General features: G+C 43.2%; 1 protein-coding gene across 12 annotated transcripts in view; it reads right to left on the bottom strand.

Annotated features, from left to right (window-relative positions):
- LOC116239616 (uncharacterized) overlaps window positions 1-25,558 on the bottom strand; it is a 92,984-nt gene that overhangs the window by 17,371 nt on the left and 50,055 nt on the right. For 3 of the 12 annotated variants that reach the window (XM_090134210.1, XM_090134213.1, XM_090134211.1), the window contains exons 3-4: window positions 18,717-19,624; window positions 18,267-18,431 (exon numbers count right to left, since the gene is read on the bottom strand). In XM_090134210.1, coding sequence (XP_089990336.1) covers window positions 18,267-18,431; window positions 18,717-18,968 — 417 coding nt within the window. In that variant the 5' untranslated portion in view covers window positions 18,969-19,624. The other 9 variants (XM_090134266.1, XM_090134226.1, XM_090134234.1 and 6 more) reach the window with 9 other exon arrangements.

Below are 25,558 nucleotides of genomic sequence, written 5' to 3'. Positions count from 1 at the left end.
GATATCAGGAAAAATTTATTATCAGAGAGTGGTGAGGCACTGGCACAGGCTGCCCAGGGAGGTGGTGGAGTCACTGTCCCTGGGGGCGTTCAAGAGAAGGGGAAATAGGGCACTGAGGGACATGGTTAGTGGGCATGGTGGGGATGGCCTTACTGTTAGTCTAGATGATCTTAGAAGTCTTTTCCAACTTTGATGACTGTATGATACAAGAAAAGCAATGCTGTCATACAGCTCCTTCCCTAACAAGGCAGTAAGGAGGCAGCAGTCTTGCTACAAGAGCTCCTACCCTAAAAGCAGGAGAGCTGTGTTTTGTACTGTCATAGCCATCTGCTGCGCCTTCTGACCAGCCCAAAATATGGAAGCAGTGGACATTCAGCACAATACGACGACTCCTGAACTGGCCACACTACTCCTGGCACCCTGATAAGTCCTTTAAGAGCTCACCTGAGCATCCCTGTGCTTGCTGCCCACGTACACATGTGACTGCATTTACTGGTGCCCCAACGCTTGCTTAACACATCACAAACAAGGTTTCTTGGAAGTGCCTCCCTCTATCCTAACTGCTTTGTGTCCAAAATAATGAGAATTACATCACACCCCTGCTATCCTCGTAAGTCCTGAAGTGTTCCCCCAACAGCTGCAGTCATGGTTCAAAGTTCCCTTTCTGCCGTGGTGAAAACTGAGCTATTCTGTGATCCAGCACTTCTTCACAGCAGATGCAGGAAGTATTTCCTCATTCTGGCCCAGACAGTGAGTTCCATAACCAAGAGCAAAAATCCAAGGACATAAAGCTCAGCATCTACGTGCTTTTCAGAAAATTCAGAACCTTCTCAGTACTGCCTGTTTCAAAAGTGTGCATGCTGCATGTACGCAGCTAATGATGTGAAGCTAAAAATGTACCACTTCTGCTGTTACCTCTGTGTGAAACTGGTAATATTCTGGATGAAAGTTTGTGTATAGGAAAAAGAGTAAGCAGAAGAATCTTGGATGTAACTGCAAGGACAGTAACAAACAAAAGCACTGAAATAAATGGAGGAATGAACATGATTACGTTTGAGGTACTGTAATACATGACAAACTTGCAGCAGAATTGTTACAGTGTCTTGCTGACTCTATTATTAATCACTGAATCGTACCTCTGACATTCTATAGATTTCCCTTATAGCCAATGAACTATCAGCACTTTCTCCAAGAGAGAAGGCACGTCCGGAGTTTGCTGGAGAACATATCCAGTTGCATTTCCAGACTGAAGCAGTCTTCTATTTACACTGAGCTGTGAAACATCCAACTGAAACAGCACTCATCCTGCTTTCAGGGACCATAAAATCGGTATTTGGTTTCCAGTTAAGATAAGGATAAAGCGTACCCTGTATGGATGGGACAGGATAGGTTGAAATAACTAAAATAACTAAATTAAAATATGCAAACTGCACTGTTTAAACCTATGGAATAACCCTCGCATACGAAGTCAGAAAAATGACAGACATGAACTATAAAACTGTGAAAACACAGAGTTGTATAATGAAGATATAAAAACAAATGCTTTTTTCTTTTCCGTCAGTACACGTCCATAAGTTTGAGTTTCAGTATTCCTGACACACTGCCTTGTGCTATTGCCCATGAGTAAGACAAGCTTTCCTCAAATCCCATCTCTTTAGCAGTTCTGCACCATAGTACCAGATATTTATGGAGGTAAGGGAATGAAAAATAAAGGATTTGTTACAATCCAATCAAGCTCTTTTCTTCCCAGACTGACAGTAGTACATTATGAAAGTGAGATGCTAAGCCTGCTTTCTGCACTACTAATTCCCCCCAGCACTTTCTGCTCTTTCAAACATCTTGCAGGGAAGATTTCCAACAATGAGTTGTGCATAACTCCGCCTCTGACCCTTCCTGTCCAGGACTGAGCAATAGGCTTTGTCTCATTAATTCAATGGTTTTTAGGAAACTACTTTTTCCTGCCAGTTTTGAAACCCAGAGGAATTTTCTAGATGTGCAGTGACAACTCATGAGTAATAGCTGTCCCATTAACTACCACGGAGTCATAAAACATAACAAATTATTCAGCTTCCCAGTGTTTTTCCGATCAGCTTTCCCTTTCCAAGCCCTGTAGTGCTCACAAACATCCCAACTATCTAAGTGACGTCATTTATAGTCAGAATCCTTAAAAGAAACAACATCCCCAGGTTGCTCAATCCTTTGGTATTCTCGCCGCCATTTCTTTTTGCCTAGGGCAGTTTTAAGTTGTTTTCCCTTTTTATTTTAGTTTTGCCTACATGAAGCTTGTGTGTCCCGTGCCCACGGTCAAAAAGGAACGTGGGGAGCTGTCAAGATGTGAAAGACGAGAATAAACCTGCTCTCCCACACAGCTCTGCATCTGCCACCACAACATCCAAGCTTGCTTTTCCTCCAGCACTTGAAAATATTCCTTGGTAGGGAAAAAAGAGACTCTGTCTGAACTCAGGATACAGCTTTGCTCCTCATACACCGCTGGGCAGTTCAGTGTTAAGAAATCTCTCTGCATCTCTTCTAGACAGGGTAACTGTGTTTCTGAATTGTCTTTAGTCAGCAGGTAGAAGCAGATCATCCATTCCCTTTCAGAATCTGGGAGTCAAACTGTACAAAAGATAGTCCAACAATTCAATACCCTGTAAGCTACAATCTCTGCAACAGTTTGTGAGAACAAGGGACAAGACTCAACATCCTGCTTTTCTGTTCACTATGATGATCACCTTGTGCTGATACACACAGGTCCCCAACATGGTACCACCATTTCAGAAATGACATCCTACCAGGTTCTGTCTGAATGCACCTTCAGCAGGCAGAGTACCTCACATGATAACTCAGATTTGGAGAAAGTAGATAAAGCTGTAGATGTCCCTGTTCACTGCAGGGGAGTTGGAATAGAGGGCCTTTAAAGTTCCCTTCCAACTCAAATGATTCTACCATTTTATGAAAGTGAAGATTAGAACAGTTCCACACCTTTTACAAATAGGAAATAAAGCAATGTAAGAATACCAAACGCGATTCTGTTTGGGAGATGAAAAAAATTAACATTATTTCTATTTTGCATCTACTTTGACAAAACTGCAGAAGTCTTATCAAAATGTCACAATTCTGTGATTTCAGCATAAACCTTTAAGGTGCAGTTGTTAACCCCGTGCTACAGACAACAAAAAGGAGGACAGAATCAAGTCGGTGTAAGGTGATCAGAGTTCAGTGCTCTAATTGAAACATGTGTCCTCCTTCCTTTGGAAAAACTTCTGCTCTTGGTGCCCAAATGAAATCTTGGATGTCACAGAATATAAACCTTTTTAGATAGCCCCAACATCTCACATTGCTGAGACCTGGAACCTGTTTATAATGAGTGGCAGAAAGTAAAGGAATGAGATGAACTGGGTGCTCCAGGCTGTGGTTCACAATGCTAAATTTAGGTAAGTAGTGATGATATCCAATGAATGTAACTCACTGAACTTACAGATCTCTCCAGGCCATTGTTAGAAAACTAAACAGTGGAACACTTATTTCCTTGCAGAGAGACCCGTTGGCACCTTGCTCTGTGTCTCCAAGTCAGTAGTTTTGGTACCGAGAAGGAATCAGCAGCTTTAAATAAACGTCTGTGACAGAAAAGAAGCAGAGTGATCAAAGTCAGCAAGAGTTTGCTTGAGCAATAACTGAGCAAAGATTCCAGCCCCAGGAGTTCAGGAGACTCACTGATAATGATCTCACTTGGAGTTTGGTGTTAAAAGACAACGGTTGTGAAAATCTGTCTTTATGCATTGCTGTACAACAGGCAACAAAGATGGGATCAACTTGCCAGATGAGCTTGTCATAGCATCTTTATGAAAGAGTATGGAGGTACTGATGAGAAATGGGGATTTTCAGCTAGGCTGAGATATACAGCAGACAAAGAGGCAGACTGCATTGGATAAACTGAAATGGAATTGTAAAGTTTCAGGTATTTAGAGACTGTTCATGTAAGATGTAACAAAAAAGTGGTGTATGAAATGAAGAACTATGAAGAGACAAAAGAAGCACTCCTGCTCATCCTTCTAATGCAAGGTAATGTACAATGAACTAAAATGATGTATATATTTTAGCTACTTATAATACAATCCCAACTGGATACTGGTCTTAAAATGCACTGAGAGCAGCAATGTGCACAGACACAGAACTCCCACTGCCTTGCATGGCTTACAGCCTGGAGAGTGGGAGAATACTCAGTGCATCTGTAAGCACAGCTCAATGCCACAAGAATACCAGAGGTAAGATCTTTTAAGGCTTCACAAATCAGGCCTCTGGGTAAATAATGGAAAACATTCAAGAGCATTAATTTGAGTGAAAAAACAAGGCACACGATTCCTCAAACCTTTGCAACTATCCTTTTACAAGAACTCCATAACCTCTCCCCAGATCTTTCATACTTGTTGCTGTTAGAGATGTTATCAAGCAGACAGGCCAACCGCACATCTAAAATCCTCTACTGTTCCTGTGCTCCTCTGACATAATTCAGCTCTGTCGTTTAAGCCGAACATTTCAGAAACAAGAAAGCCACTGAAACTGAGTTTGGAAAGTGTTTCCAAAGCTGCAGGGACCATCAGGCCAGCTGACAGCTCCTCATTAAGAAAAGCAAAAAGAAACAAAGAGCAACATCTTTTCCAGGCGGTGAATGACACTAGCATGAGACTGACAACTTTTGGAATGAGGTCACCTCCGTTTCCCTTCAGAAATGAAGCTAGCAAGTACAATTAACAATAATTAAAAACTCCTTTCACAAAAGGACACTATACTTTTATTATCTCTGTTGAAACCTAATCAAAAACATCACAATGGGCTTGTTGATTTTTTTTCCCTTTAAATCAAGGCTGACAGGAAAGAGAAAGAAATTGGCAATTAAAAACAGAAGCCCAATTTTCTTAGGTGCTGCAGTGTTTTGGCTCAAAATTTATGTTCTCCTCTACTCCCACAGAAGAACAATTCACTATTTACTACCACGATATGATAAAACACAACCAAAAATTCTAATTAAAAATAATTTAAAAAACTTAATGGGGAAATGTGATGCTGATACTCAAATTTGGAGGCTGGAATGTGATTGCTATTAACATCCCTTCTGACTCATGCCGTTCTATGATGATTTGATGAATTAATATGGAAAATGTAAGCACTAAGTGTTATCACACTCATAAGAATTTACTGGTCCCAGGCCTAATGATGTTCTTCTGCATCAGATTCCAGATGCAGTAAAAAATGCTGGTTTCTTTGCATCCCAATTCACTATCACAAGTTCTGAGATGTTCAGTGCAAAGATGTGAAAGTGTTTTTCACTTTTACACTATTCCTTATTTATATTTGTTTCCTCTTATGTATGGATGAAATGTAACACTGGAAACTCTCAGTACAGACCCAGCACCACAGCAACACCTGTACAGCAGTATTGCTCCCCTCAGGATACTCAGAACTAAAATTATTTGCCTAAAAATAGCACCTATGCCTCCTGTCACGTCAGGTGCTGTACTTGGCCTGCAGCTAACATTCCACAACACTGGGATACTCCCAGAAAACTCCTGATGTACCTGCCAGCCCCATAGGAACGTCCCATGAGGTGTCTCAGAAGCATCACTCATGTGCCAGCAACTGAACCCTGTACACTCGTAAACAGGTACGGGCACATGTACGAAGTTATTCTGCCTTTGTACCAGTGCCAAATGCCACCCATGTAGTCCACTGCACATCCATAGTGTAACGAGAATTAGAAAAAGGAATAAAGCCTTTAGAAGGCTTTTTATTGTGACTGTGGACACAAGAGGTTCCACTGTTCTTTATCAAGAAACATATTTTGATGTTAAGGTCTCCACATGCGGGCAGGCAGAACTGCAAGCTTGGGGATTTACCAAGCAGAGCTTTAAGGTGCAGATTAGACACTGGCAAGTGGGTTTGCCCAGAAAGGAGCCCTTACACTTCCAGAACACGATTCATTCTGAAAGATTTACTGCTGTAACCCCAAGGCGACCCTGTGCCATGCAGTACAATGCTACGCACCTGAGCGCTGCCGTGGCAGTGGCTCTCAGGGCCGTCCATCCTCCTCGCTGGAACGCTGCTGACTCATCTGCTTCCACCAAGCCCACTGCAGAGATGGTGGCTAACGCTGGGAAAAGGGAAATGACAGGGTTAAGCAGAAAGCATGCAGGACATGGGTGAGGAGAAGACCACCTGCCCACACGCCACGTGCCTGTGGACAGGAGAGGTGCCGGCCAGCAGCCAAGAATAGCAGCAAGCAGGCAGACGGGAAGGAAACACATGCTCTTAAGCAAGAGGTCAAGGCAGTCTGAACTCATCAGCTCTTAAATACAGTCTTCCAGGGACTGAATGCTGCAAATCCCCACTGGTATCGAGGAGGAGGTGGAAGGCTGACGACCACACAGACCGAGGATGTTACGACAGGAGCAGATAATTCTGCTGCTGCTGTTTCACATACATGTATTTACAGCTGAGCTGACTGTAAACAGGGAAGTCACGTGGCATCCGGATTGTCACACAGTGACTTCCTTAGTGTCACGCAGGCTTAGAACACTGCCTTCAGCGTCTGTCAGACCAGAAGGCTTCTGCAAAAATGGGAGCCTTTAAGCAACTCCTATCAACAACGCCCATCTCAGCCATCTTCCATGACTCAGGAATCTGTTTCTGGATGGCAGCGTGTATTTTCCGCTTTAGTTCCCAGCAGTGTATGTAACAGAAATGAATCTGAATGCTGACACAGGGAGTAGATTGATTGCAGTATTTTATTTTTTTGGACCCAGTCCCAATTTTAAGTCTGATCTGGTTCTCAGATAGGAGGTTGTACATTGTCACGTACTTTGTAAAAGCAGTTGCTACACTGATCTGACAAGATATGCAAGGCTGTGCATCTGCGGCTCAGAAAGGCAGATCATTGCGCACAGCAGATGCATCAAATTTTCTCAGAATAATAAACTAGAGATTTACTGAAAGGAATATGGAAATAATTTTATGGGTTTCTTCCAAACACAGAAATATACAAATCTGCAGAGCATATTCAAATACGCGCATTTGTGTTTTAAAAGCAATTTGTAAAGAAAATACTTTACAACGTTACAGGCCTGGGAGACAGCAGATCCAGACAATTTTCTTGTACTACTATGCACACTATGTTATAGAAAAAAAAAAAATTCAACTTGCAATGAATTATCCACATGGCAGGTGAAATTTTCCAATTTCCCAGTATCCAGAAGGTGTCACCACGAGCTGGAATGAAGCACATAGGTGCTGTCTGCTGCTGAGCGCTTTGAAAACCTCATCTTTGAGAGCTGCATGCTCAAAATGGCAATTCATTACGCAGTACATGTGAGCAACAGAAGCAAATGCATCTGAGAAATTCAAGCAGCTCAGAAGCCCACTTCCTTACCTATGGCAAAATCAATTCTTCAGAGTCCCTTATCCAATCTGTGCTTGTAGCATGTACAGCTGTTTTATTTTAGCTTTTTGCCACAATACTTCAGTTACAGATTCTGAGACTGGAAAGGTTAATCTCCTCTTATTCCATATTATAGTTATCCCACTCCTTGACACAATTTTATTAACTTTAGTCAAGTAAGAAGGTTGCCTTCCTATTATAAAGGGCTGTGTGACAGTTACTGTATGCACATTTTAATGGGTGTACCACTTAAGATACCATTTTACAGAATCTCAAACCTTGGGATGTAGCCATGATTTGGTCCGTTTGTGTGCCTTCACATTAGATCCCTTAAGCTTGCAGCATCTCCTGAGCCACCAGAGAACTGCCATCTCTTACTCCGTGTTAGCTGCTAAGCATTTCTTCTAGTCAAGGAACTGTATGGTTTTTTTTAAGCAGACAAATCCTTCTCTGACAAATGGACTGGTTCTACTGGACCAAACAAGACAAAGGAACGGCGAAATCCTGTCTGGCAATAAAAAAATAAGCTGCTCTGAACAATCTTTCAGACCATAGCTGTAACTTAATAAGCCCACATTGCTGGAGTGTCCATCCACAAAACACAGCAACACGTAACAGGGAGCCCTGAACTCTAATGCAGAGTGTGACAGGTCTTCCAGGGAGGAATCACTACAAAGACATTATTATTATTACACACCCCTATTTTTAATATTAGGAAAATAAGATACCCCTTGCAAGTAGTTACAGTCTTAAGGCAGCAAACACAACTGGAACACATGACTGACCATAGGGAGAAAAAAAGAAGAAATTCAGAGCATCACAAGGGATGGGATGAGTGACTTTGTCAATTTTTTTTTATTTTTTTTTCCCCAAAACCACCCTCCCTGCCCTACTCCCATTTCAGCATTTTAAGCAGCTTCAGCCTGCTAAAAATATTCTTACTTCTTGTTTAAGCCGTCTGGCCATTTTCCTACAGACGCTATCTCAGCATTACAGTCAGTACAACTAACAGCATTAATTACTTTCTTCTTTCTGAGATCGAGTGTTTTCCTTCACTTTCTCCTTAGCACGTCCCTTGAACAAACAGAAAAAGCCCAGTAATGAAAGTATTGAGATATTATCTTCTGAAATAAAATCTGTTTTACAACAGCAGGAAACAATTAAGATAATGCACAGACTTTAGGTAACCTGTTCCAGTTTTGTGCTTAAGATGACAGCTTCACAGGCTCAGAACTCTATGGGGCAGAATTAAAGTCAAGTAAGCCAAGCCAAAGGGATGTAACAACGCACCTTTTGACCATGTTGCTCTGAACATTCTCCGTAGCATCTAAAATACGCTGCTTCATCGTACAATCCCAAACCTTTAGGAAACTGTAAACCTCCTTCCCTGTAGCAGCTTCCTGCAACCGCCCCTTCAGGTAATAAAGGATTAGAATGATCAGAACCGCAGTGTTTACGAAAGCTTTTTTCTGCAGCTCTTTCCTCAGTCTAAAAATGAAAGGAGCGGCTATGCTAAAAGAAAAAAAAAAAAGAAAGAAAAACAACATAATGAAAAGGAAGCACACACCCATATGGAAAAAAAATGGCAACAGACGAAGCATGCTTATTACAAATCCTTTGTAACCTTGCCACCGCCAAAAAAACAAACAATTAATTAAACAGAAAAGAAACTTTAATGTTTTCTTTCCTATGTACTCTCAGAATCTTATGACAACGCGTGTTTCCAAAGAGGACGCTTGCTGCTCTTACGGTTGTTGTGATTAGTTATAATATCAAACGTAACAGCAAACAAGCTTCTAGTTAGGGCTGCAACTGTCAATATTTTACCAGCTTCTAAGCAATCCCGCTGATGGCAGTAAGAAGGGGATTTTCACCCTAGCAATTCAATTCCTGCAGTTCCTAAAACACAAAGCACGAGTAAACACTACTGGGATTTGTGCTTATGTAAGTAATGCAAATGTGGGACTTTGACAGATCTACAACCCAGCAGGCTTGCATTAAACATACCCACACATTCCTCTGCATCTTACTTTGCACAGTCACTACGGCATTTGAACATTAGCAAGAGATTTGAGTCCTTGTACCAGCACAGCATCTGCCTTAGTACAGCAAAATATTTCTGGATTTGTCTCAGATAAAAAAGATTAAACAGACTACTGTAGGAGCTTGCGTGACTATACTTACAGCTTTGGAGGAGATTTAGATCGCAACAGGTGACGCTTAAGATGAAAAAAAGACTATGGTAGAGCGACCTTGTTTGGTACAGCAGGCTGGGTGGTGTGCTAGGCCCTCATCCTGCTGTTAGAGCACGTATAAAGCACAGCAGTCTTCCTCAAGAAGTAGGTTCAAGCAAGGCAAAACTCTCACCGTGCCTGGTTACTCGATGTAAAGACCTGCAGGGCCTGGTCTCCAGTAGGGTATTTCAATCCCACAGTGTTTTAGTTATTCCTTAGCAAACACACACCTTTCTGGCAGCTAAGATAAAGCCTGTAACTTTCTGCAAGAGTCATTCAACCCTATTTGGGCTTGAAAAGGACTTGCTTTATTAAAACAAATATTGAAAACATACCATACACAACCCAGTGTACCTTAACAGGATAGTACAGTAATTACCTTCAACAATAGCTTGACTGTATCTGACTAGAAAAGGTCATAGATAGGGTTTAAACTCTGCTATGGTAAACTAAAACCAATTACTGATTAGACATAGTGAACTAATATACCAGATACAGGAAAAAAAAATCTAATTAAAGTTGTCAGTCATGGTTTGCTGATTATTTAAGAATACTTAAACTTTGTGTTATGTTCATTCAAATGAAATGTTTTCTTAGTGTGGGAAATGCTGCTAGGCTGACATGTTAAACATCTGTAACTTGAGCACGTCCATCTTTGTACCTCCAATCTCGGCCTCTACTTACAGTGAGGCTGAGAACTAGGACTGCTCCCCTGAAGGAGAAGCAGCTCTGGGAATCCCAGCACACCCCTGAATACCTGAAGGGAGGTCACAGAGAGGATGGAGACAGGCTCTGCTCAGTGGTGGCCGACACAGGCCCAGAAGAACAGGCACTGGGCATCATTTGGAGCCTAAGAGGCTCCTTCTGGTCACCAGGCAACACTGCTGTGCTGTGTGGGTGACAAATCTCTAGCAGACAGATCCTGAGGCTGTGGGGTCTCTTCCTCAGGGACCTCTGAACCCAGCCAGATGTGGGGCTGAGCACAGCTCTGGGTTTTTTCCCCTTGAGCAGGCTATGGACCAATGGACACAGAGGTCCCTTTCCACCTCCACCATTCTGTGATTCTGTAATATTTGCCAGGTAGCTCCTTCCATCTACAGCTCTAAATCACTGCAACTACTGGAGATACCACCACAAAACGGCAATGCCCCAGACAGGCTAAAGCATATGCTGAGTTCACATAGCTTCTCTTTCATGTAAGAGTCAAAACCACCATCAACTGGTGATCATCTCATGTATTCTTGCATGAACATCAACAACTGACTAAGGTACGAACAATGGTTCACCAGGTGCACAGGCACACTAAGATTGAAGCAGTGGAGCTGGATACAGACTGCTGGAAAGCAAGAGAGGTCTTGGAGCTCTCCTTTCTACCCAAGCACACCATGATGCCTGCAAGCCTTGGGATGTTGGTTTTGCCATTCCTTCAGGTATCGTTAGTTGGCCCATAAAATGGCTTCAACTTTTTTGCTACATACCTACCCATCAACTCACCCACTCGTACCTCCTCTCTCACTTGCCAGTCTAATTACCCGCCCACTCGCATTTTCTCTTACTCAATCACACTAAGCCACCCATTCACATGTCTCTCATTCATTTCCCCATTTGGTTACACAATCCAATTCCCAAATACCTTCAATCCACTCTCTAATAGTAATTTAACCTCTTATAATATTCTTGTCCTCACCTCTCGCTTCAACATCCCTAGCCTGTATGGAGCTTCTTAGGTGGTTTTAAGGAAAGCAAACAAAAAACTCCTCTCTGAAGTCTTGCAGTGCAATCCTCTCATCATTTGGGACACTCTGAAATGAAAAAAACAGTTGCAGTGCTTTAGAAAATGGAGGTTTAAGCTAAGGCACTGGAGTATGACCAGAGGAACTCTGGCCTGAGTCAGGACAGCATGGCCAGCTCACACCAACTGGCCTCTCTCCCACAGAATGACAGCAAGAACAATGCCCAACTGTCCTCCTCATGGTCAGGGAATGTTTGTTTTGGGGGGTGCTGATCAAGCTCTTTGTGGTTAAGACATTGGAAACGTTCAAGCCAACCCCGCTTGGGCACCCAAGGCTTCTCATAGAAAAGACCAAGCACTGGGAAACAAACAACAAACAAGCAACCTCCAGATCCCACCAAAGCAAATGGAAATATACAAGGAAACAACAGTTAGAAAGTGGCTTTGAGAAGAATAGAGGACAATGAAAAGTGTGCGTGTGGGGGGGAAATAAACACGCAGGCAACTGCGATACAACTTCCAGCATTTCTGTCACTAACAGGAAAGTGTCATTTTATTCTTTCTCCCTGTGATGCATTACATGCATAAGCTCACTTCCTCAATGCCACAACAGAACCACTTTATTTACACTGCCTTACCACCCCTACACAAATCCATTTTCATTCCAGAGTGAAAGTGGCCTTTTCAGATAACTTTAACAAATTCTCAGGTAACACCAGAGCAGACCACCCTTATACTATAATAAAATAAGCTTCTGAGAAATTATACTGTTAGCAGCTTGATTTAAAAAAACAAACAAACAAAACCTAACTTTAATCATTTTTTTTTTCCCAAATCCTAAAGAAGTGAAGGTGCAGCACTTGAGTAAGCGATGCTTTAATATTCAAGATCACATCATTCTGTTCTGCTCATAGTTACAGGCTGTTAGCATCACAGAGCAAAGAATTACTAAAAGATGAGACCACAGACTTGAAATAATGCGATAAAACAAAGAAACGGAAAAATTTAGGCCAAATATCAGGCAAAGAAAAAATGTGCCATCAAGTTTTGTGGAAAAGAGTTCTAGAGGGCCAAGTTCTTGGAGTTTCTCTAGCCATAAACCATAGAAGAAAAAATGCAGCAGAAAACATGTCCTGGCAAGACGACGGTCTGGATGATCTAATGCACTTTCCATCTCTTAACATCTATGACTCTGTGGTTCCGCAGGAGTGCTTAACAGATGGCTGGCCAACTTCAATACCAGCTCAATTGTCTGATAATAATCTGATAATCAAAGTCTTCAGTCGAAAGGATGCCCTCGCATCTGCATACTGCTGTTATATCACACCACGTTCATTCAGCGTTGAGAGTTACATTGCCATCAGAAAGCCTGATGCGAATGGCAGTAATTAGAGTTGTGTATAGCTCTCCTAAATAGGCAAAACAGAATTTAGTAATTAAAGAGACAATCATCATCTTTCTTGCAAAATGTTCAGGGTCAACTTTTGACAGCAGATTTGATGATAACGAGTTCAACTTTGTCAACATTTACGCATGCAAATAATTTTACTCGTACATGCAACGAAGCATTAGCATGACTTGATCTATTCTGAAGGGCATTTTCAATTATATACTTTTGTGCTCAAAACACCAGATTGCTCCTCAAATCACGTGCATTGCTGCTTTCAAGTTATAAGGTGAACATACACACAGAAAGCTCAGAAACCTATACAGCATTAGCACATCTTTCATGCTTAATGCATAAGAAAATTGGATTGTACCAAAAAAAAAAGAATAAAGATTATTAGAAAAATACAGAAGAAACAAAGAAACTCCAAAGCAGAAGAGATAAGGCACATGAAGAGATAATTCTTTACAGCATAAATAACTGACTGCGTGTCTGCTAGAATCATCGAATCCTTCGCATTGGAAGGGACTTTAGAGGTCATCTAGTCCACCTCCCCTGCAATGAACAGAGACATGCCCAGTTAAATCTGGTTGCCCAGGGCCTGATCCAGCTTCGCCTTGAAAGTGTCCAGGGATGGGGTAACAACCACATAACTGGGCAACCTGCTCCTGTGCCTCACCACCCTCAACGTAAAAGATCTTCTCTTATATCCAACCTGAATCTACTCTCTTTGACCTTGAAGCCATTTCCCCTTGTTCTACCACCCCAATCCCTGTTGAAGAGTCTGCCCCCTTCTTTCCTGCAGCTCTCCTTTAGATACTGACAGGCCACTATCAGGTCACCTCGCAGCCTTCTTTTCTCCATGCTGCACAGCCCCAGCTCCCTCAGCCTGAACTCATGGAAGAGGAGTTCCATCCCTTGGATCATTCTGGTGTCCCTTCTCTGAATGCACTCCAACAGGTCCATGTCTCTCCTGTGCTGAGGACTCCGCATCTGGACACAGTACTGCAGGTGAGGGCACATCAGTGTAGAGCAGAGGAGCAGGACCACCTCCCTCATCCCCACCGCCTGAAACCACCTCTGGCCTGAAAGCTTCTTAGCTTCTTTGGAGGAACAGGTTTGGTGGTTTTTTTTTGTTTGTTTTTTTTTTTTTTTTTTTTTTTTGCTAACCAAAATAAATTCTACCTTGACTCTAATTAGGATGTGGCATTATTTGTGAGATTATAGCCAAGGGCAAATTTTGTGAGGAACACGAGCTCCAAGAAGAACAATTTGTGACACTTTTGGAAAAAAACACTATGAGTCTGCAAATGCTATGAGTCACAGGATGCTTATAAATACTATTTCTATACAACTTACTTACACTAATGACTAAAAAACCATACAAAAGGTGCACCAACCCCCCTCTCAAGCACTTAAGACTCTGAAGAGAAAATGGAAAGGACTACGACTGTCACTGATGTGGAAAAAAAGTAAATTAAACACAGTGTGTGCAGTGATGCTCAAGTGAAATGCAGACATCTAAAATGCAGATGTCAACAGAAAACAAGGAATACCAAATATCAATACCTGCTTGATTTGGAGGTCAAGGCTCCCTAAGCACCGATAACTGACAAGGTCAGTGCTTAGCTCTTGCTTGAGGTCAACATGTGAAATAGGGTTTCCTGATCCTGGTTACCAAACTCCACTTAATGCAGGTGTCATGGAAGGGACAATCCCACCTTCTCCTGTGCTTCTGACCACGAGTTGCTGCTACATCCGCATGAGCAGCCATGCAGCTATGCACTGAATTATATCAGCTTGGACAGTCGAAACCTTATCTTCCCCCAAAAAGGAAAGAAAAATCTAATTTTCAGTGAGATAAGCAATTGATCCAGCTCAACTCAAAGCCACACGGTCATCAGCACTGACCACAGAAGAAGCTAGCCCTTAAATGTGACATGAGTCTGCACAGCAGTTCAATGTGTTCTGTACCCTCAGGTCACAAGGCAACGCTGACTGCAGGGCATGCAGCTGTCCTGGTCAAGGTCATCTAGAAACCTGTACATAAAAAGATAATATTGTTGCCTTGAAAGAGTAATCCAAAGGCGAGGCCTCACCTGGAAAGCTGGGCACTATTCCCCCTGCAGATCCCACTTCCTACAGAGCAGACTTCAGGCAGAGCTCGGGCTGAGGCCGCCCTCTGTCCTCTCGCTGGAGCTGTGCCAGCATAGGGAGGAATTCAGAATTCACAAAGCCATAAAGAGAAAGCACTGCAGGGCAAATATCACTCCACGAGACAGAGACTCCCAGGAGAAGGGGCAGAACTCTATGCTGTGATCCCTTCTCCAGGAACTGCTCATGCCTAATGCACTGAAGATTAGATAAAATGTACACACAGCTCCTTTTATATTAAAGCTTGGAAAGATATAACCTATGAGCTATGTAAATACGCTGAAGAGCCAAGTGAGAGCTCTGCCCTAACAGGAGAACAGCACATACCTACCTGTATTCTTGGAAATATTTTAATTTTTGGTGGATAAAACTAAATCAAAGAGCAAAGCTGAGATCTTCGCAGTTATGACTCACTTCTGCCAACCTCATATTTTGGCAATAGAACTGTATGTACAGGACGTGTTGTAACAGGTCATATGAGAAGCTACAATAGCCGCTTAGGTCCTTAAAGATACAACCATGGTGCCCAAATTTTGATCAGAAGGTCAAAAAGCCTACCTGCTGCAATTTGCCAACCTATGAATGGGCAACGCTGCCCATCAGCAGGCCAGGTTACCAGCAGATGTGTAAGAGAGGCCAAAAAGCAAGCAGAGCAGTGATTGCTGCACAGGTCTGTTCTGAAACTGCACGGATGCAAATGGCTTCCATTCATGTCTTTTGCTGCTGGTATGCATACATTTTTATTTGGCTTGATGGATTATTTTTGTTTAAATGTTGGATTGTGATTCCAGCAGAACAATACAAGAGGAAGTGCTCTCCTCTGCCAGGCCCAATTTTGAGCTCACCATCCTGGAGGCAAACTTCAGCCACAAACTCTGCATCTGGATCGCTGCAGGCCATGAAAACTTAGGAAATCACAGTATGGTTGAAAAAGCGAAGTCAACCATGCCTCCATACCTTGCCTGTAAACTTTCAGGTGGGAATTCCTCAGAAGTCAGCAGAAATGAATGCTATCAAGAGACTGCATGCACCTAAAATGTCAAACACTAGGGTGCTTTAGTGAAAGAAATCATACTACAGCAAAAGACCACATACTACGTGTATCCAATTTCAGCTTGTTTCAGAGTTTCCTTATATGCAATTTATGGCTTGAAAGATATGGCTTATGATAAAGGGTTTCTTGTAGCATCAGGTCTTCTTCCACTTACTAACGTAATAAGCAGTTTTCTGCTTCAGAATAAGCACTGTTAAACCAACCTCTGTGTGCTGCATTTTTTCAGTCAATTTAATCACAGAAAGCGTGGGGGAAAAAAAAAAAGCAATTTCTGCACCACATATTTTAAATTCTCTCTCTTCTCTTTAGTGACATTTTAACAAGGAAACAGAGATCCTGCAAACACACGTGCAAAAACAAACAAAACCAGCAGCATTCAGAATACAAGATCACATTTTCCATTATTTTTGGGTGTGCACCATCTGCAGCAGTGAGCAGACAGTAAGGGCCTGCTCCCCAAAAGCAGAGGGTTTCAGAGAGCAGCAGTCCTCCTGTCATACAGGTGGGCACACAGCAACCACCTGAGAATCTAAAATTGCTTCTCCTTAAAAGGGTCCTGCCTGCAATTTCTTAGTAAATGAAACCGCTCCAACGTGAACCTGAAGAAATTTGATCTGCTGCTTCAATTTACGTTTAACAATTAACAGTTCAAGGGCTATAAAGATCCACAACTTCCTTTCTCTCTATCTGAAGTGATAAGAAAACAGGGATTTCTTTTTTTTTTAACATACAGTCCCTCCTGAGAGCACTTTGATAAGCTTATTGCTAAACAAATGCTTTCCAGAAGATACGCATTAATTCACAAAAATACTTGGCAGAAACCTACCTTCAAATATTTAATTCACGTAACGTTCCCTTTTATTTGTTTTAATTCAAGTAAAATATTTTCCCCCGCCTTTCCCTTTCATGGGCTTTTCACACCCACATAACAACCAAGTGACTCTTCCCTGACCCTGCCTCCCACTCCGTTCAGTACAACTGCTCACTAGAAACTCGCCACGCACGTAAGCTCCTCTCCCGCGGTCCAAAGGAAGCACTTAAGGAAAGGAAATCCAGCACAATGCTAAACCTTCCCTTCTGTTGGTATTTTTTTTTTTTTTTCCCTTTTTATTTAACTGCTGGGTTTATTCCCAGCTCTGCAGGGAGATGCTGTGCAAGTTGCCACTGCAGAAAAGGGGGGAGGAATATTTCCTGAGCGCCGTCCTACAACTCACGCCTCGATGGCTTGGGAATGGCAAGACGTCCTTATGTCACCCACCCAGGACAGGAAAGCCACCACTCTGCATTCCTGGCATTGGACTGTGAGCACACAGCATCGACACTTACTGCAACTGCTGTCTGGAGGAGACGCGGCATCCAGCGAGATTAATTAAATAAGCACTCTTCTGCTTTCCCTATCTTCTTATCATCTATGCATGCAGAACAATTTTCTGGAAAGCAAAGAGCTACGGTATCACATACCAGAAAAACAGCTTCCTCTTTTGAAGGAAAGCACAGTGATAAATGCTGATGAAGCACCGAAGGTAAGTTAAACATCTCTATCCTCATTTTACTGACTGGGTAACTGAGGAATAAATAATGACTTGCTCCAAAAGACCCTCCTCCAACAAAACACCCCCAAAACAGTGGTAGAGTCACGAGCAGATCCAGGGAGCACAACTTCCAGCCACAGCTCCAGCAGCCAACATGATTCCCTCTAGCCAACAACACATTAATCTTGTTTTTTGTTTTTTTTTTTTTTTTTAAGAAACCACTAATTGATAGCCTTTTTGCAGAAGATTTACAAAGCCACTTAAAATATCATTATTTCTATTCTAGGAATATTTCAGGAAAAGTACCATTGGATTTACTGCATGGTAACGCACATCTGATTTTCATATGAAACTCAAAATAAACCAAAGCTTTGTTTGTTCAGCAAAGACAACAGGAAAGCAGCGGAGCAGCAGGGGCTTGGGGATGCTACGATCCCAAAGCTAGGGCATGGAGGGCTGGCCCATCTCTCTGCTTAGCACCAACACAGCACGGCTTTGTAGGTGAAGCTGGGAGGGAAAAGCAATTTCAGATTGTATTTTGTCAACCCAATGGCCTAAGCTTGCCCCCTTATTTACAGATCCCTGCACTCCAGCAGATCAGCTAGCATTTTCTGTGAAAGCTGCTCCCATGAAAAAAATCAACACACCTTGCCATACTCGCAGAGCTGGGAAGAGATTTCTTTCCATTACATTTAGTAAGATACCATCTGAGCACTAAAAATGAGAAGTATATAAACTTACCACTGCATTATCAGGAAAAGGATCAGAAATCAAGCTTAGGTGTTGCTGAGCAGTCAGCACCTCAGCTCCTTCCTGGCACAAAATCCATGCAGCATGCAGCAGGTACCAGAAGCACCTCTCCTGTGCTAGTCCTACCCGTACGCTCACAGATGTCTTCTGAATCTGCTACCAACAAAAGAAACCACAATAAGACCGTTTCCCTGATTCTTCATAACTGAGTCAGTAGGTCAACAATTCCTTCGGTTTAGGAGCCAAACCAATTCCCTTAAACACCCCCTGTTTTTTTTTCCCTGATGGAGAAGCCAACTGTCTGCTGCCAGTGGCAGCTCAGCTGCTCACAGAACAGAACCAAACTGCTCCAACAAACCAGCTTGCCCTGGCGCAGACGTTCATCCTGACACAGCTCCATTTTGTCTCTCACGTCTGGAGAAGCCACGAGCAGTTACTTACATTTTCAAATCGAGCCACAGGCAGGGAAGTGCTCCGCATGCACCTTACGTGCTGCTGCCAGCTCCTGCAGCCCACATCCTCACTGCCCACTGCAGCACACGGTGGCACGAGGAAGAGAGCATCATCGAATGCCAGACCAGCTCCTGCTCCATCCTTCTCCACACCAACACAGAATATCCTGCCCGTGCCTCTCATGCGCTCAGCTCGAACAAAGAGAAAGCTTGGAAGCTGCTCTCCTTCTTCCCAATCCATGACTCAAATGTCTGGTTGAAATTGGTTTCGTAATAACCCTTTAGTACCACCTACTCACATCACCAAGTGCTTCTTTCAGCAAACGCGCAGGAAATCACCAACGAGTGCCAATGGAGCTACTATTCCAAGAACTCGCTCTTTCGGTTATTCCTCCATCATTTGGAAACCAAGACACTTTTACTTTCCCTATCACACCGGGTATTTTTTTTTTTTTATAGAAGAGCCTTTAACTGCGATCCCGTAAAATACTTGGTTGATAAATCACCAGCTGAAAACTCGCCCACTGTAAAGAAAAGAATTTCACAACACTCATTCCAGAAAACACAGTAATTCCTTTCTGGAAATAATTCACCGGACAAAAATCAAAAGGGCAGAATTAATGTTCGGAGACCGTTTGCATCCTGCACAGCAGACAAAGACGGTGCAGCGAGCCACGTGCCTCTGTGACCGTCACCAGCAGACCCCTGAATCACCCAACCACACGATGAGTCGCTGTGAATGGTTTCCTCTTCCTCTGCACTCCCCCGGCGGGCTCGGCGCTGCTGGAGGATCCTGAGCCTAATCCTGACTTTGATGGGGATTCCAAAACTCATCTCCTAAGGCTGCAGTCACACCAGCGGACGCCGCAGACATCTGCTCCTCCTGCTTTGAGTCACCTGTCAGCAGTACAAAAGGAAATTGCTCAGCAGTGAGCACGTGGAAGCCCAGTGCTAAAGTGCAGAAATACAAAATACCGGAGTGCTCACATCACCCTCAGGGAAAAGTACTCAGTTCTGTAGCACCGATATTCAAAGAGGTGAAACTTGGTAATAATGAGTAGATGCCAGCAAGCCTTACAGCTCAGCCTGCAGTGCCAGCGTCGTTGAGGCAGCAATGGAAGGGGGGACAAAATAAAAGAAGACATTTCACAAACACTGGACCTGCACTGTGCGTGACAAGAAAAATAATTAAAACAACTGAGAGAACTAATCTGTGGCTGCTTAGGAAGTTAACTCTTCGAAGGAAATGATTAAGTAAGAGAACAAAAGCCAAGTGTTATGTTTATCAAACAAGGAAACCTCACAAATGAGCATGCCTGCTCGTGGCAGCGGGGCCAGAGCAGTGACAGACCGCACAGGAGCAGCTCCCACCACGCTGCCATCCCTGAGGTTATTAAGCAGCTCCTGTTTCAAGGAAATACACTTTTTAAGAAATGCAAAGCATTCTTACTTTACCAGAATGAAATGCTACAGGAAGGCATCCGCAATGTCCTGTGCCTTTACAAAACTCTCTTTATCCAATTCCTGCTCAGGATGAAATTCACTACGATTTCAGCAAGGAACCCTGGTTAACCAGGACAGTGTTTACAAATTCAGGCCAGAAACGCTCACTTTTGTGTTGTTCCATCACAAATGCACTGCTCACAAATTCAGCCATGCAAAACAAGACTCCAACTTTGCAAAAACAAAACCAAACAAACAGCTGAGCAAAAAAGCAATTAGAACGCATCTTGCTTCGAATCTTCAGGAATCTGATAAAAAGAAATTCATACTAAAGATTTAATTGTCTAACCTGCTTCTGCATGCTGAAGGAGCCAGACCTGGTGCCTCTAGAGGGAGGGCGAGAGGCACTTCTTGTTCCTGTTTTGTATTTGAGTTCTTCCCTGCGCGGGAGATGATCTAATTATTCAACACGTCAGTATATCGCTTCACCCTTTCTTGCATGTCTACTGACATTAACATATTTTAACAATTCAGCTCATTAGGAAGGAGGGGAGGCACTGAATGACAAATCATCCTTACAAATCCACCACAAAGGCACGAGCCTTCCCGTGTTTTGTCCCGCACCTAGCCCAAACTCTTATGGGAGCACACGACAAAGGATGCGAGCTGGCAACAAAGATCAGGAAACACAGCCCCTGTGCTGCTGGTCAGATATATACATACTTGTTCAAAACACGAGCCCCAGCCATGAGCTCTGGCCAGAATAAGGAGGGTCCTGCCCACTTAAGAAGCACAGAACTCCCATGGCCCATCTTACCATTGTATTCCTATTGTTCCCAAGCTTGGTGCCCAGCAGGGACTACCAGGGATGGGGGCTGTCACACCTCACCTAAAATTGGGCACAGGTGATGAAAGCAAGGGATCAAACCACACAAGGCTGCTGCTGACAGACTTGAAACAGATCCAAAACAACGCTGAAAACCAAATATAACATGCGTGGCACCTATATTTGCACGTGTGGGATGCTGAAGGATTCCAAGGCTTTTTATCAAATGTCCTTGTTACAGCACAAGCAGAGAGCCATTGGATTCCCAGCTCCTTCTCCATGCAATGATTTCAGAGATGATGTTCTTCTCTTTCAGACCTTGCCTCGACCACAACACACCCACTCACGACTGGCTGCAGCAGACTTCATGGCATATAATAAACCTACTAGTTCATAGGAAAGGTTTCTTCAGCAAGTTTCTATATATAAACCTGTTTACAACTATTTCTGTGAGCCCATTCACAGTCGGCTCCTTCACTGCAATCGAACACGATGGATTGGTAGCCAGCTAACACTTATGTAAGGCCTTCAAGGAAGCAGAAACTTATTTCATATGAAATCAAGCCAGTATAGCAGTAGGTGCAATGGAATTATACTACTACATATTAAATATTATTAATAAACACCTGCATTGCAGTCAAATGCTACATCCCATTCGTACAGTCAAATAATTCCTGCCATAAAATCTAACAGTTCTCAGCCAAAAGAATGGTGACATATAAGAAGCATCTGCTTTTTTGATTTAAAAACACCACACTTCTTAATAAAAACAAACATGGAGAGGCAGGAAGCGTGTATCTTTATGATTTGCATAAGTCTGATTTAAATTTTGGTCAAAAATAAAAATAAAGACAATTTTCAAGTGCATGATGTAAACTTTCCCAACTGTGGTGGGTTTTTTTTTCTGTTGTTTTGTATTTTTGCTTTTTGAGGTTGTTCTTTTATTTTATTGTTGGGCGTTTTCTTTTTGTTGACAAGGTCATGTTTTTCTCCCAGACATTGTTTCCTTAACCTCCTAACTCACCCCTCTAACAGCAGACATGACTTGCTCAGCCCAACAAAACACTTGTCCCAGTCACAGCCCCAGCTACCCCTGTCATACTCCGGAGCTCACTGCCTTCTTCCTTCAGGAAGGAGCAGCAAGACTGCATGCCTGGAGGGTCACTTAGCCTGCAAACAAAAATGGAAGCTTGCAAATGATGTTTTATAGTGGTCTTAGTGAGACACAGAGAACACGAAGGAATCAGGAAAACAGCTCTGCTACACGCGGGCTGGGGGAAAGCACTGCTCCCTGGAGCGGATGCAGTTGGTGTACACAGTGACACAGCTAACAAGGCCAAAGTACCCACTTCACTATCAATAAATCAGTCAGTCTCAAGTGATGAAAACAGGCACTTTCCACAGAACTTCCTGGGTAGCACCATGGTTTCTCTCCTTAGCTACATCCCATTTTGTACCACCACGCTGCAGCAGCGCAAGGACTAAACCAGATGCAAACTGAACTTCATCTCGTTTAAGGGCCTGTTCCCGTGGGTTCCTGAGGTGTGCAGGCTGTGAATTTAAGGCCAGAAACACTGCTGGCAGCATGCGTATACTGGGAACAGACTGGCCCAAGCACTCAGGTGATGAGATGACTAAGGAGCCCAGCCTCACCTTTCTGAATGGCGCTCACCACAGCACAGCACTCCAATCTTCTCTGGAAGAGATTGCCAAAAAGATGCCTCTCAACTCCAGGTTTGGTTTCTTTTAATCCTCTTCCTGCATTTTATCCAAGCTATATAAGCAGACCTCAAGTTAGGACAGATGCACTTCCAGCACTTAACTTGGTTTTCTTCCCACTTGGCTCGCTTGGTATTTTTACACATTTAACTTCTCTAATTCTTTCTACAAGCATCTTTCAGATTATCTTCAGTTTGCAGTTCCAGTGCTGGAAATTTTTTCACATTTGGTCTCGCACGCTTTCATGCAAGCACTGTGCACAAAGGAGCTGCAGGAGCTGATAGGAGAGGCTCCATTCCAATACTGCAACTTCCAAAACGACAACTTGAGGGGTATGGAGAGAAGCAGAGAATTACTCTCCTGATTTACTCTGGTAGCTACAACAGATGGATCATATAATCCAGTGCAAACAGCAGGCAAGTTCCATGCTTGCCGTAATAAAGGACACAATGACCTCTAGGTAAAAATCCTAGGAACAGCAAGCACACAAATTTCAACCTGTACAACTTTAATTCTGTGCCAGGGCTCAAGTTGAAGATAACAGTAAAGACAAACACTCTGGACAGATTAATTCAGACCATAATTCACTGCACACATGCGCCAAATTGTGGTGTAAACCTACTGCCTTTTAACACTCCTCACTGTAAGGCCTATTTTTGCTGATGAAGTAGGTTTTCAGAGTGATCTCTGAGTCTTTTGCAATTTGGCGCAGCCTCCTTTAGCAGAGAGAAAGTAGTTCAGGTTCAAGCTGCAGTGCAGAATGTCCTAGCATTGATCTGCAAAGGCAAGGCTTCTCACAACAGAGCTCTGTTGGTGTTCTGAAATCATGCAATGATTCATCACATTATTGCTGCTATCTCCCTCTCCATCCTTGCTTCCCTCTCCCCCTACAATTTTAACCCTAAGATTTATTTCGTTTGCAAAGGCCGCTCAGTTCCCCCATGGAAAGGCAACACCAGCATAAAGTTTTCTTGGAAGGAAGGTACAGACTTCCTGAGCATGCATGTACTTTTTATACAGTAAGACCACAAAATTCCTTGCTCCTCCTGATTAAGAAGTCCTCAAAGAGCTCAGTTCCACACACTTCAAATACCGATGGGTTGCAAGGACTATTAAGTGTTCATCTCTGTTCAGAAGAAATGAATTTTTCAGAAGTAATGAGCACAAGAGGGGTGAATTTGTGGAGAGCCCTTTATTTGAAGTGCTGTGTTTATACCACTAGATGGCACGTTTGAGGCTCCTGGCATCTGTAAAATTACAGTAGACTTCACTCTGCATCACCATGCTTATCCTGCTATTTTTGCCCTGGATGGAAAAGTACAGGTAAAATGATACCACAGCAGTTGAAGCAGCAAGATACGTGGGCAACTACATGTAAAAAGGTGCACAAGGGGGCAATGCACACCAGTAAGCTGAGAGCAGGACTGCAGGAGCCCTGAGCTCCAACACCACGACTTCAGATCCCTGGTACAGTCTTAAGAAACCACTTCATGTCTTGGGAAAATGCACTTCTGGGTTTGGAGAGGGAAGATGGGGAAGGAGGAGCAGAGTTCAACCTTCTAAGGCACGATGCCTTGGTTCTCTGCTGTTCTCCTGCCCTGCAGGGCTCACACCGTGAGCTGAGACTCTGCAGAGCTGCAATTAGTGGGAATCAATATGTGACAATACGTGACATGCTGGTTATCACAAGAACGTATTTATTATGACACCTGCGTGCTTTAAGACTTTCAAAATAACAAGTAGTTTTCCTGCCTGAAAACCCAAATAGCTAATATTAATGAAATCCAAGCATTCCTACTATGCTCAGAAAGACAGAGCAGACTGAAAGATCCCCAAACACTCAAAAACAGGATACAAAAACAGTTCACAGCCTCTCCAACACATCAGCAAAAGCATAAACTGATGGGACAGAGCACTTACAGAGCACAGTCTAACAGGAGAAGATTTACCCATGCCACAGTGTTACACTTTTTCACTGCAAAACCCAGCTTCTCCAGAAAAGCAAGCACTCTGCATCCCACGGCGATGGACCTAAGCACTCCATATCAGATAAGCAAACACACAGCAGCCCACGACCCGCTGAGTCAGCTTCATGGGCAAGTCATCTCCTGTGCTGGATATGCTTCGGTGTGTGCCCAGCTGTGCCCTGGTACCAGCCTTGACATGGATGCCAGCATTTGGCAGCATCAGTTCCTTTAGGCTTCTTGCTTGTTCTTGCTGCCAGTTTCTTAATTTCACTCAGCCCACTTTAGAAGTGCATGAGCACAAGCATGTATCTGCCACAACCAACATTCCCTCAAAAAGAACAAGTTAGTTCAGCACCATTGTAACGACTGTGGGCACACAGAGACCGTACTTGTCATGGCATTGCACCCCACATGCCCCATGCAATTTCAATAAAAAGAGGATTAAAAATTCACTATTATCGCTTCAACACTTGACTCAGTCCTTGGAACTGGCAATAATGTCAAAGGGAAGAAAACAAGATTCAATTTAAATTTGAGCAGGAAAGAAAATTTGCTGATAAACCCCAAGGGCAACAGCAAAGAATACTTCTTGTCCAGACTGAGGAAGCAACATCGCCTCATCCCATCCAACAAATAACAGCTCACCGTTACTGCTGTGGCAAAACTAAAAATCCACTTTGTTCCCCCTCTCTATGTAGGACTTAGCTCTGGAAGGATGCCCCAGATGACATGGATGATGTGCACAGAACTGCCCTCACTACCATCAGTGTTAGATAAGAGCCACCACGTGCCCACAAGGCAGCACAGGACAGCTGATAGAGCCAGCCATCCCTTCCTTCCCTCTAGGAATTTTGCTCTTCCCTCATCCATCAGTTT

Source organism: Phasianus colchicus, chromosome 1 (assembly GCF_987193195.1).
Source record: "Phasianus colchicus chromosome 1, bPhaCol1.hap1.1, whole genome shotgun sequence".
NCBI lineage: Eukaryota > Metazoa > Chordata > Aves > Galliformes > Phasianidae > Phasianus > Phasianus colchicus.
Note: the sequence above shows the minus strand (reverse complement) of the source record. Positions and strands in the feature narration are given on the sequence as shown.